The sequence below is a fragment of the Eleginops maclovinus genome, chromosome 22 (assembly GCF_036324505.1).
Source record: "Eleginops maclovinus isolate JMC-PN-2008 ecotype Puerto Natales chromosome 22, JC_Emac_rtc_rv5, whole genome shotgun sequence".
Lineage (NCBI taxonomy): Eukaryota > Metazoa > Chordata > Actinopteri > Perciformes > Eleginopidae > Eleginops > Eleginops maclovinus.
In genome coordinates, this window is record NC_086370.1 from 19,706,290 (window position 1) to 19,720,320 (window position 14,031).

Below are 14,031 nucleotides of genomic sequence, written 5' to 3' on the forward strand. Positions count from 1 at the left end.
CCTCTCGCTCTCTCCCTGTCTATGCTTTTAAGACATTCGTAAAAGGAGGCCTTATTGACAAAACAATCGCTCGGCGAGGCTTAAACACTGCCTTTAAAGGGGCATTATTAAATTGCAGGCAGGAAGGGGAGGGGCGGCCAACAAGGGGAAACCTGATGACCTTGCCATCGATTTTTACATCACCGGAGCGTTAGGAGAACTTAGCGGAGAGATACTGACTGCAGCCGGAGAAAAGGGAAAGTAGAGCAAGAGAGATGTTTTATTTGTTCCGCTTGGAGCTTTTAGCTGATGCCCTTGCAGAGTCGTTTACAATGTGTGAGTAGCTAAAGGCTCATATTGTTTAAAGACACTTAGAATAAACTAATCATTCAGAGGCTCTCTGGTGTCTGAACCAGACAGCAGGTTTGCTATGAACAAGATTCATATTCTGCTCATTTTCAGGTCGATTTTTGCTTTAAAGTTCAAAACGCTCTTTATTTTTCTCATCCTGCCTGTGATGCAGCACCTCTTTTCACCCTCTGTCTGAAACCAGAGCCCAGTCTGCTCTGATTGGTTAGTTGGCTGAAAGATGTCCCGCCCCTTATCACGCACACTGTGTTGGAGCGCTAGCTAATAAAAGTGTTACATATGTCAATTTGTCTTGAGGGAACTTTGGGATGTTAGCATTTGCAGAATATTTACATGCTACATAAAATATGAGAAAAATACGATATAACGCCACAAAACCCCCAAAAGAAGTCCTAATTAAATCTATTGCATGATACAATCGTTAATATCCAGATTGCATTCTGGAAAATACATTTGGAGGAGTAAAATATGGCTACGGATATATATGGATTTTCTTCCTGGATAATGAATATGAATCCATCACACATGTTTGTAATGTAACTGTCTGTGTGTTCAGTAAAATGAGCTTTTAACTGTGAGTTTAAGAGTGTGTGTGTTTGTCATGTGGGGACTTATCTGCTATGTGTGTGTAGGAACAATACACTCTTATACTCGTGTTTGTGTACAAACCTGTCCATACCTTCTGTGTGTGACTTGGCATTTCTGTGTGTGTATATAAAGTACAGGCCTCTATGTAGGGACTTGTTCAAGTATTTCCATATGGGTGTGTACAGTGTGTGTGTACGTCCTGTATGTACGATTCTGCTGTGAGCACATGCATTACCACACACACACACACACACACACACACACACACACACACACACACACACACACACACACACACACACACACACACACACACTTTTCCCATTCAAATTGAGATTCCCTGGTGCAGCGTATTCCTGCCAATAATTCATGAGTGATCTGAGCCCCCTTGCTGGCCTTTAGCATTTTTATTTAATCTGCTGAGCCCTACCGCGTGCTCACTCATCAATAATACACACCGACATGTGTGTTAACACATCTATGGTGTGTGTGAGTGCGCGCGTAGGCAGAGACAGTATGTGGGTGTAGGAGTGTGTGAAGGAAATCACATAAGTCAAGAGATTATGTGTGTGTGTGTGTGTGTGAGTCAGACAGAGAGAGGAACATGTGACAGGACTGTGCTGTGTGTCAGTCAGACATGTTTTCATTGTGTTGGGACAACAAACAGAAAGGACCCGTGGTTCATCCACGGCCATTCGACATCAATCCAACGCCGATGGCCAGCATCTGACCGTGAAACGCGCTGCCTCTAAGTGTTTTATGCTTTCTGAAGTCCTTGATGTCACAGTTATAGACCGGATTCGATGCAAGGGAACGCATGAGAAAATGTGTGTGTGTGTGTGTATCACTCTGAGGGAATTTAGACATGCATGCATGCATTTGTGTGTGTGTGTGTGTGTGTGTGTGTGTGTGTGTGTGTGTGTGTGTGTGTGTGTGTGTGTGTGTGTGTGTGTGAGCGAGCGAGAGTGTGTTCATCAACAGCAGAATCACAGCTAGGGAAATTGACTTCACCAAATCAGTGGGTCAGGAGGTAACATCACCGGGGGTTGCCATGGAGACACCCAATGACGGGGCTTCCCGACCGGCAACACGCCTGCGAAATGGCAGTTCCCCTAACGTAACCTCTCCTATCTCTCTTTCTCTCCCTGATTGTTTCACCATCCTCCTTCCTCTCACCCTTTTTTCCTCTCCTTTATCTTCCTCCCTGCTCCTCTTCTTCATCATTCTCTCTTTCTCTCCATGTCTTTGTCTTCATCTCTCTGTCACCCCATCTTTATTGTTTTCCTACTCAATCACCCTTCCACGCTTCACTGTACCGCTCGCCCGCTCTAACAACCGTGCATGGAAATTTGCCTCTGGACAAGTGTGCACGCACGTACGCACACACACACACACACACACACACACACACACACACACACACACACACACACACACACACACACACACACTTGTATACAACAAAATGTGAGGGGGCAGCGGGATCCCAGCATGCAGGGTTTAACAGCTAATACCCCTTAGATTAACCACCCCCGGTTCCCCTCTCTTACACACACACACACACACACACACACACACACACACACACACACACACACACACACACACACACACACACAGAGAACGTCTTCCACACACCGAGATTAACCTCCCACGATTTACACAGTGTGTGTTGGTCATGCATAAGTACGTACACACACACACACACACACACACACCTTCAGGGTGCGTTGCTATCCCGCTACCAATAAACACAGAATGAGAGCACAGTGAGCCTTAAGTGACCAAGCTACTGTTCATGTGACTGACTCACACACACACACACACAGCTTTATCTCAGCTGTAGTTATTGATCCCCAGTGGATTTCAGAGGGGTCACGTGATTTGATAACCTCTATAGGATTCCCTATGGTCAGAAGGCTTTTTCCTCCCAGTGTGTGTGTGTGTGTGTGTGTGTGTGTGTGTGTGTGTGTGTGTGTGTGTGTGTGTGTGTGTGTGTGTGTGTGTGTGTGTGTGTGTGTGTGTGTGTATGTGTACTTATGCATGTCCAACATGCATAAGTGTGTGTGTACATGATTTTTGGCCCGGTATAAAATGAATTCTCCATAGACTGATACACCATACCCTAATCTGATGTCTGTCTGTCTCAGAGGTCTCAGATTGAACAATGGATGGGAATAATGTTAACATGATTAGACTGCTGGTAATGGGGATTTATCATGTCTCATCTCGTTCTCTTCTCTCTCCTTATCTTCCTCTCCTTTCTTTTCATCTATTTTTCACTCCGTCTGGCTCTTTGACTCTCCCTCTCCTTCTGCGGCTCTTTGCCTTTCTGCAGTCTCCACTTTCATGCCCGTACCTAGCAACTAACTGATACTTTCAAGGATTATTTTAAGGGCTGCTCAGATCAAACACCCTCCGCCTGGACCCTGCCTCAGCTACCTAGACTGCAGCCCCTTTAATTAGACATGGCTAATAACACTAAGCATGTGCTGATAGCCATCTCTCTGATAAGACTAGCTGCACAAGGACATAGGGCCCCTTTCTACCTTTTCACAGTGCTACCTAAGGTTAAAACGGCTAGTTAGCAACGTTATTTTATGGCTCCGGCCAGCCGTGCTCGTGCCCAATTAACAGGCCTGGTTGGGACTTACAGAGCATTAATTTGCAAAAAGCAAGATAGGAATCAGGCTGTGATCTTCCCGGCCCGGCTCCTTGCTAACAAGGACAACTTAAAATGCAAAATGCATAATAAAAAAGGACTAAATTATAAAGTGTAAAAAGAATATATGGTCTGTGGACAACCAATAAAATGATCTTAAACAGATTAATGAGCAGCCGATAATGAGCAGCTGCTGCCATAATGCGATGCCAAAACTAACTGCACATTTGGGTAATTTTTGTTTAATAATTTAGGTTTACAGCTGCAATTTCATCCGTCTTTTAAATGTCATTTGGAGAACAAATATGACATTGTTAATGGCTAACTATCTCTGAAGTTTGTGGCTCTTTTTTCCCCTTTTTTTTTTTAGAAGAGGACAGCAGAAGAGAGACAGGATAAAGAAGAGCAAGAGGACAAAGTGGTACAAGTCACACCAAATGTACTTTAAACTAGCTTCATTGTCTATACGGTTCATAAATTGGGATAAATGTTGAATGAGATGTTCACCAACCAATTTAAACAAATGTCATTCACAGTAAAAGCTGCTACAAAAAGACAAACACACCAAAATAAACCAAAGCAAACCCATATAATTAGTCTCAGAGCTACCACTTTTTCAGTAATCATTCTTGTATTACTGGAAAAACATCTAATAAAATCATCCAACTTGCATGTCGGATGATTTTATTAGATATTTTCAGATGGTAGTTTGACTCTTAATTAACATGGATGCTCATGTTTGGGCTGAGTTTGGGCTGTTGGTGTGGAAAATCACTCCAGGCCATATCTCTTTAGACGGATTGATCTAGGTGAGGATGATTCGGTAAGTGGTGTGTGTGTGCATAGGATAGAAAATAGGGGTGGAGTGCAGGCATTAAATCCAATCATTAAGAACTTGGATAGCCTCGGGGCGCAAACCCCTTAAAATCGACTGCATGTAAACTCTGAAATGACTCACCAGTTGTTCACTTGTAGGATGGTGAGGCCTGTGTCTTGCGCTAGCTGTTTCTTCTGTTCTTCTGAAGGGTAGGGATGCTGCACGAGAGAAATTCAGAAAAACACGTATGAGAAAAGGCTGACCACAAATTGTTTAATGAAGCTCCTTGCTGTTGAAGAAAAAGGGTTTGATGTGCCTTTTAGTTCAGAAAGACTTGTTGTACCGCTCAGGTTACACACACACACACACACACACACACAAACAAAATCATACAGCGTAATGAGAGGTAGAAAAATGAGATGTGTGTTCATTGGTGCGGAGGTGTCAGTATGAGTGTGCCTGTATGGATGTATACTGCAAGTATGTGTGAATGTGTGCACATTAACGCCCCCCCCTCCCCCCCACACACGATCATTAATGGAATATGAAATCTTGTAATTAATGGCAGCCAAAAAGGCAAGCCAATTAGAAAGTTAAGTGAAGTGGAGAACCAGCTCTGGTAATTAGGCAGCCTCTTACACAAATATATTCGCGTCGACGGCCCCCCTTTCACCCTGCTGCATATGTAATCAGTGAGCGGGGAATATGTAACGTTAACCCGATGGAGCAGAGACAAGAGGATTTAAAACCTCTTTTCTTTATTGCTGCTGTTTGCCTTCATCCTTATTACAGTTGGTACAATAACTCTGTTAAGTTAACCATCGTTTTTGCAGTTTAACTACTGATGGTATGAAACCTTAAGTGCTCAGGGTTTCATCTTTTTGGAGCAGTTATCGCCACCCTAGCTAGTCGTTTAATTTAATTTTTCAGATATTAAACATCAAAATATCTGCCAGAGTGAGGCTGGAACAATGTTACACATCTGCAATGTAAATTGATTTTCACACAGAGATGATTAAACTTCCATTTTTATACGGTCTTAACTTAACTCTCACATCTCTTTTTATATCCAACGACATAAGAGGAGGTCATTTTCCACTCATACAAGATTACATAACGCTGCTCTCAGATTATCCTATATTTATCTGACTCATAAACATCACACATAATAGACAACAGTTCATGTGAGGGAGACAACCGAGCCCAACCGAGCCCAACCCAGCGTTTGTTAGAATAGTTCAAGTCCAGCCACCTGTTTAAATATATTAAATGAATAAATTGGATAAATGTGAACTTGGGGAGTGTGTTGATTTACATTAGGGTGGGGGGGTGGGTATCACAGTTGCACGGAGCCTTGTTCGTGGAGGACAATGTGCTGTTCATGACCGAGACAAGACATGGACTGTGCTGGGAATAGATTGTTGAATGGATAGCTTTAACTGGAAACTATGTATATTAAAAAATGCTATGTACACATTTATGAGAGAAAGAAGAGAACAAAACACTCAAAGAGGATCAAAAAAGCTCCTGTGGCATTTTACTGAGGGAATTTTGTGCAATTATAACAAAAATTGTGCCAACTTCTCCATGTTTCTATATCAATCCAAACAATAAAAGGCAACACAAATATTTAGGTTACATTTACTTCCTTGAAAACAGACAAAGACTTCCACTTAAGGAGGCTAACATCGTAGCAATAGCAGTTTACTAGAACAATACTTAAAAATACACAATCAAATACAGAGTGGTTTATCTATTCTGAGCCAACATAGAACATATTTGTTCTGTAATTAAAAAGTATTTATTGGATTGATGATAACAGACCACCCTGACAGGACCCTTATCTGGTTTCTTTGTTATGGCGTCCAACAATAGATGCCACACATGTGGCTACTGTATAATAAATCTAGTGTGTCTTACAAGAAAACACACATTTAATAGTCAATCAGACGTGCAAAATCAGTGCGGCGCCAGCGTTTTCATTTTTTTCATGACAGTTTTTTCAGCGCATAATGAACAGGATTGTGTTTAATGCTGGGACGACCCAGCAGAGAGAGAGGAGAGGGAGATTTTTCCCAGCCTCCCCTTGTCCATGTGATTGGTTGTGGGGAATGGGAACACAAGGAGGCTAATTTCATGCGCTAAGTTATAATTGCATTGTCGCCTCTGGCCAAATTTGTGTCCACTTCTCGTCTACAACCAGTTGAGTGTGTCTTTATGTGTGTGTGTGTGTGTGTGTGTGTGTGCGTACATGCATGTGAACAGTCCTTTCATTCATACACTGCGTGCAGATGTGCATGTGTGTGTGTGTGTGTGTGTGTGTGTGTGTGTGTGTGTGTGTGTGTGTGTGTGTGTGTGTGTGTGTGTGTGTGTGTGTGTGTGTGTGTGTGTGTGTGTGTGTGCGTGCGTGCACAATTATCTTCCAAACCGTACAATGATCAGCTAATACAAATATTAAAATATCTGTTAATCTGGGGCGCCACTCGCCTGTCCACGGGAAGTGAGAAAACATTATTCTTTAGGGCTCGTGTCATGTGATGTTTTGACTCATTGAGCACTTATCGACACCACACACACACACACACACACACACACACACACACACACACACACACACACACACACACACACACACACACACACACACACACACACACACACACACACACACACACACACACACACACACACACACACACACACACACACTTATTGCAGACCAATTGAAGCTAATCATGTGAATAATATGTCTTTAAAATCTTTCTTGAGCTGATTGAACATGAAGAGATCAATGTGTCCATTCTACGTGACGCAGAGGAGTGGAAGCAGGAGTGTATTCCTCGTGATATCGGGGGTCTGCGGTCATGCCAGGGGACACAGTTCGAGCACAAATACACCCTGTTTCAGCGCTTCCCACCCTCTAGCGTCCCATCACACACACTCAGACCGACAGATATTCGCAACTGGTCACACAGTCAGACACGCATGCAATCTCAGACATCAGCACTTGGAGAATTATGTGTTTGCGTGCTCTGTTCGACAGTTGTGGAATATAACCAAGTTTTTATTAAAGTACAGAAATAAGTACACTTATGATGTTATTGTATGATTCATGGTTGGAGGAAATCTAACCGACAGCTTATATAATTGGTTAAATTTGTTCCAAGCGCATCAGCTGCATTAAGAAAATGCTTTATAAACACAGACGTAGGCATATACTTTGCTTAGAATAACACTTTTCCTTAGGTATAAAAGTTAATTGAGGACCTTTACTTGTAATTGAGTGTTTTTACATCGTGGTATTGCTATTTTTATCTGAGTAAAGGATTCGAAAACTTCTTCCAGCACTGCTTTCTGCCCCTAATAGAAACTCTTACACGTTTTTTTCATGTAGAAAATAACACACACTTAATGGAAGCGTTACCAGGAAGACATGGTCTGAAAGCCAGTTCATCAAATCTGTTTTTGTCCTCTTTTTTTTCTTTTTCTAAACCACCAAATTAGCTCCTATCTGTCAAAACACTGTGATTTAGTTTCTCGCTCTGCAACAAGTCGGCCAGTTTTAATATTGTCTGTGAGTGATTCTGGTGCCTTAACGGCCTTTGGCAGTGATTCAGCGGGTTGGGAGAGAGAGAGAGAGGGAGGAAGACCTTAAGCGAGTAAAGCAACAACATGTTCTTTAAAAGAGCAGATGGAAAGTTTCTGCGCATCCTTCCCTCCCTTCCTTCTTCCTCCGCCTATCTTAATGATATGTCTTCTCCAAATATACAACTCCTTTCATGAGAGTTTCCACCCTGCTCGCCGCTCTCTGCTGGGCTCTGAGCATGTGGGTGCCAGGAGGAGTGTGTGTTTGCGCTTCTCTCAGTGTGTCTTATCAAACCTACTTGTGTGTGTGTGTGTGTGTGTGTGTGTGTGTGTGTGTGTGTGTGTGTGTGTGTATGCGCGCAGATGTGTGTGTGGGTGAGTAACAGAGCATCAGTAACATCCCCTCCCTGTCTGACCGTCTTCCTCTTTGACCCCCTCAGAAAAGAACAAGGGAGGGATAGATGGAGGAAAGAGAGGAAAAAAGAAGAAGGAGGCATGGAAATGGATATCTGGAGCCCCAGGGGTTTGAAAAAAACAGATAAATATCCTCCGAGACCCCTCTTTACTCCCACTGTCCTGTGGAGAAACCATTTTGGACAGGGCATATATATGTCAACCATTACAGTTAATAGTGCTACAAAAGTAGAATAAAGATAACATAATATATTTGATAAATAAACAGTAACAAAGTGAAGTATCTTTTATTTATTATTACCTTTTGTGAGGGGATTTTCCTAAAGATCATTTCAAATAACGTAATACACATCAAATAACTTTATGTTAATATTTAAATATATCCATCTTAAAACATAGGGTTAGGGTTAGTGCATTTTAAATGATACTGGGCATCTAAATATTACATCTCCTTGGTGATGTGTGTGATTCCATCTTTATAAACCTATTCCCTTCTTTAGCCACTAACGTTATGGTGTTATCGCTGCATACATTTCTATTTAAAGCCGCGCTTCCCGAGCCTCCATGCATCCCATTAAAAAAGGCTTGACACGCCACATTAGCGCTTTAAAACTGCAACCATGAAACAGGGTGGAGGGAAGAATAAGAGAGAGGAAAATCATATGTTGTCATAATCATGTGACGTGCCTCAAAAAAGGAGGCCATGACACTGCACAATCTGTGGATAGCAGACGCGGGTCAATGGTATTTCAAGTGAGCTTATTTTACCACCAGATGGTTGGGCTTAACCATGAGGCACGAGAATGCCAGAAAATGCAATGAATCAGAGCAAACAACTGGTTAACAGTTTGACGTACTTCATTCCTATACTTTTATAGCAAAAGAAGAGCAATCTGTCCTGACACAAAAACCCAAACGACCCGAATCACAAATCAGGTTTCAGAAAACACCTCCAACCGTATGGATTGTTTTTGTGTCATTTGAGGTAAAAGTGAATAGCTTTTTCTCAGCCAGGTCTGTTCCCTCAACTGTTCCCTGGTCAAATCTCTGTGGAAACGGAGCTGCCCATCAGGAATGCCTGATGGCTAATCCGGGGGCCTTTTTGGCTAAAAGGGCATCATACCAAAAAGTCTTACATACACACACACACACACACACACACACACACACACACACACACACACACACACACACACACACACACACACACACACACACACACACACACACACACACACACACACACACACACACACACACACACACACACACACACACACACACCCACACACACACACACAATTTACTGGAAGTGTAGCCTTGCTGCTGCCAGACATGTATGAGATTACCTTAAATATTTGGGGAGCGAGCACATTGTTATGCTAACAACAAATGCCCAGAAACCCTGAGCCCAAGCAGACTTTAAAACAAAGTGTTCATGACTGTAAGCCTGTTGTATCTCATACAAAAAGCGTCCAATTCCTAAAACGTCTTGCTCATTGAGTGGAAGTTTCATCCTCTGTCTGCGTGCTCACGCTGCGCTGTGAGAGCTACGGCATTTCAAATTCCTCTCTGTGTAGGTGGCATCGACTGACATCCCTTTGACTTCATTAGGGAGCAGGGACCCAGCAACAAAGCTGGCTGTGGGAGAAAGGGGGGATTAAAGTAAAAAAAAAAAAGAGAGAGAAGAAGTGAGAGGGAACAAAACAACAACAGAAAAAAACAAAGCACCCCTAACCTAATTTCCTCTGATTTGAGCTGCTCCGATGCAAAATAACAAAACAGAGCAAAAACAGATCTTCAGAGCGACTCAAAGTGAACCAACTATAGGATGAGAGGTTTTTTTATGCAAAGTCTGCGCAAGTGCTGTAAAGCGCCAAAAAAGCAGAAACATCCTATTTTATGACTTTGGACTGAGGCAAACCAACTTAAAGCCTGGGCATGAATAATTTATCACCACTGTTTCTGTAAGGAATCCCGATATATACACCAGATATGGCAAAGTAACCCCCTTCCAAACTGTTTTTGTCATCAAATCTCTCCATCTCTTCTACAGATAAAATATGGAGGGAAAAAAACAGATGTTCTTGGGCTTTTCATTCATTAATGAGCATTTCTCCTCTCAAAAAACAGCTTTTGTTGATTTAGGGAAATCTCACAGCGCTCTTGCCTATGGGAATGAGATAAATCTAGTTAGTTGGTGAGGCAAAGGGTGAAAAGTATGTCATTAAAGCTCTAGTACAAAGTGGATTAGACAATGTACAGCTTCTTCCCTAATAATTGATGATTAGCATCATTCATCGCTTTTCTAAAACTCTAAGGGCACATAAGATAATGCACAGTGGCAACCACCGCTGGATTGGTTCCTGCTGTAGCTGCAGGGTGTGAACAATGATCCGTGTGCTTTACAGTTGGGTGGGTCTCCAGCCTTTATGTATACTGAAGCTTACAGCATCTCAAGTCTTGACAAAGTGCTGTATTGTTTTGTTTAACATAGAAGGGTGAGGTCTGGTGATGTTGTAGGAAAGTATCTCATTCTGCTTGCTGTGATGCATCTCTACTGTGGTTGTTTCCTAAGAGCGAGGGCGTGCTTCATTAGTCCTCCCCATTCCAGCTCAGGGGAGGCTACATTTATTAAGGGGGCCGGATGTTGCACAACACCTGCTGCTGCGCTTCCCTCTGTGCAATAAAGGGAAGGGGGTGCAACATGCTAGCTAGCGCTAGTGGTGAGCGCTGCTCGTTGGACTGAGGCTGATGAGCTGGGGCTAATTCAGGGGGTGATTATATAGTTTGCTGGACCACTAAACCTCTTTAAGCCCGTAATTACTGCCTATTTGAGCGAGGGGAGGCACTCCAAAGCAATCGGTACTTGCACCAAGCGGCGCAGTGAACGGCAGCCACAGCTGGAGGTGGGCTGCCTCGGGGCTGCCTGAAATGGAGGGGGGTGTGTAAATGAGGAGTAGGAGGGATCCATAAAGCCTCATCCCAGTCAGGTACCACAAAAAGCTTAGAGAAAACAGCAGGGTAACTCCTCGAAGCAACAGCATGCTAGCTTCCAGCTACAGTGCTCGGAGCTAGCATTCTAGCAGTGATCTCTTTGCCTGAAAACAAATGTCCTCTTGTAACACAAAGCTACAAAACACAGAGCTCGTTAACCAGAGAAACAAAGTGCTATTACGGGAGTTCAGAGCAGCAAAACAAAAACTATTACACAAACGAGTAGACTTCCTAACCGCATGAACTCCTCTGAATAAATTGAGCTCAGAAGTAAGTGAGGAGGGGGGGTTGGATATGTCTTTGTGAGGAGAAACTAAAAGGGCTTTTTTTAGACTCAGAGCCGCTGGGAATCAGTCTGTCAGATTGCACCTCGACCATGGGGGAATCCATTTCATTTCACCTGACTTTCAAGGAAATTTGACTTTACGTAATGCCACTGAAATCTGATCTCTCCAAGGAAGCAATTTGGGGACCACATAACATTCTAATAACCCTGACGATATTATTATGTTATTATCATAATTACCCTTTTGCCCTCGACGTTTTAATTAGAAACTCACCGTTGGCCCCGAGGGGGGTGAAACGAACCTGGGTTGGGGGAATGCTGAAACTAGGTAAGGGTACTTCACAATTGCTCCCTTATGCTCTTTAGAGCGGCAAGCATAAGAGGGAAGGAGGACACAGCCGATGCCATTGAACGATGAAGCCCTCTACCTCCTCTGTCTTTAAAAGTACAGCTACACCCCTCCCTCCTTCCTGTATCTCCCTATCTTTCTCACCCGTCTCCGCCCCCTCTGTTCTATATTTAGTATTTTCCTTAACTATCTCATGCTGCCTCCTTTTCTCCCCTCTTTTCTCCCACCTCCACCTAACTCCCCTCTTCACCGTTAGCTCTTGCTTTTTTCCTTCCTTTCAAATATCCTCGCCAGTCTTTCCCTTCATCTCCCCCCTTCTGCTTTCTCTCTCCCTCCTCGACTACAGCAGCGGAGGGCCTTCTCCATCAGTGCACCACTTTTACAAATCAATGACTTAATCTGTCGTAACAAACAAGTGAGCAGCACCCTCAGCCCTGTTCACTTCCCCCCGCAATCGCTAACGCTACAACAGCACGCTCCAGAGAGAGTCAAAGGAGAGAACAGAACAAAGCTGACAAATATGAGATAAAGTACAGAGTGTGCTGGAAGACAGAGGCATAAGGAAAAAGAAAGGCGTGATGACAGAAGGAATACAAAGATGCTTGAAATCAGGGAAAAGGAGGAGTAGAAACGTGGAAAAGTTAGCAGTGCGTTGGTGTGGATTTTCCCACCACATCTCCTCCCCAAGCCCTCAGCTTTGTCAGACTCCTCTACCATGAGTTATTGCCAGTCTCCCTTCACCACCTGGTTCACTAGCTATGATTTCACTCACTCCGATGGACACACATTCTTACACACAAAAACACACACACTACAGACAAACAATTTCCACATAGATACGTGTTGTGTCAAAGACATCACCTTGCACAAAAACACACATCTGACTGTCCCACTGCACAGGGGCACTTTGGGTCAGCAAGTGTAAAAAAAAACAAACTCTTAATGCCACCTGTCTGTAATGCAATATAAGCCTGACAGTGATTCATAAAGAAAGCCTCAATGATAACATTATAATGTCGGCGTAAAATGACGAGTTATGAATATATATCACAAGACATTTCCTCTATGACTCATAGCTCTGTCCCTTTGAAATAGCACACCTATATTGCTATGATATCATGGTTGGAAGCCATTAAAATGTAAGGCAGCTGTACATTATATGAGAATTGAGTGAGGGGAAGTCAAGGAAAAAAGAGGAGAGGCAGAGGAAAGTCAGAGAGGCAGAAGGCATGCATAAAAGATAGGAAACCCTTATGGTTTTTCAGAAAGAAGTGTTTCGTCTGAGGGGGGAGACTGAGTGTGGGGGAAAGAGAGAGGGTTCACGCATGGGGGAGAATACAAGTGGGAGGAACTGAATTGATAAATTAGTTCAGCCGAGGCGCAAACTGATTACCACGACGGCAAAGCCACAGGATCCATCGAGCACACACATGGAATGAGACACAAAGACACGCACACACTCATACACAGCATATACAAAAGAGACATGAAGCTGACACATACAAATAATAGCACAACTGCATATGCACGCACACACACACACACACACACACACACACACACACACACACACACACACTCCAAATGTATCTAGGGCAGGCTGCTGCAGTTGCTGTAAGTAAAAGGTATTGAGCTGCTGACTCCAGCCAGAAAAGATCTCACAATCCTCTGGATCACCAAACACAGCCTAATGGATAATGGCTAACAGCTAGCGCTAATGTGATTTCACACTTAGCAGATTTAATATATCACTGGCTGAACAAAATCATGCTATGCACAGAAGCTTTGCTAAACTGACGGGTGAACATTTTGCTACCAAAGTTTGTTTACAGAGTTTTTTTGAAAGAGAAAGGGGAGCATCTTGGCGGTGATGTTTTTGCTTACAGGCTAAAGTGCTAGCAATGCTAATCTGTAAGGGCTGGATAAAATCATGGCAAGCTAACCACGGACTCATGACAATATTTTTCCTTGACTCTTCTTATGTC

General features: G+C 43.2%; 1 protein-coding gene across 1 annotated transcript in view; it reads right to left on the minus strand.

The window, feature by feature from the left end:
* Positions 1–14,031, minus strand: part of LOC134858904 (homeobox protein Meis1) — a 75,224-nt gene that overhangs the window by 17,898 nt on the left and 43,295 nt on the right. Inside the window, exon 9 of the mRNA XM_063875124.1 lies at positions 4,557–4,633. Coding sequence (XP_063731194.1) covers positions 4,557–4,633 — 77 coding nt within the window. The remainder of the gene's footprint in view (positions 1–4,556; positions 4,634–14,031) is intronic.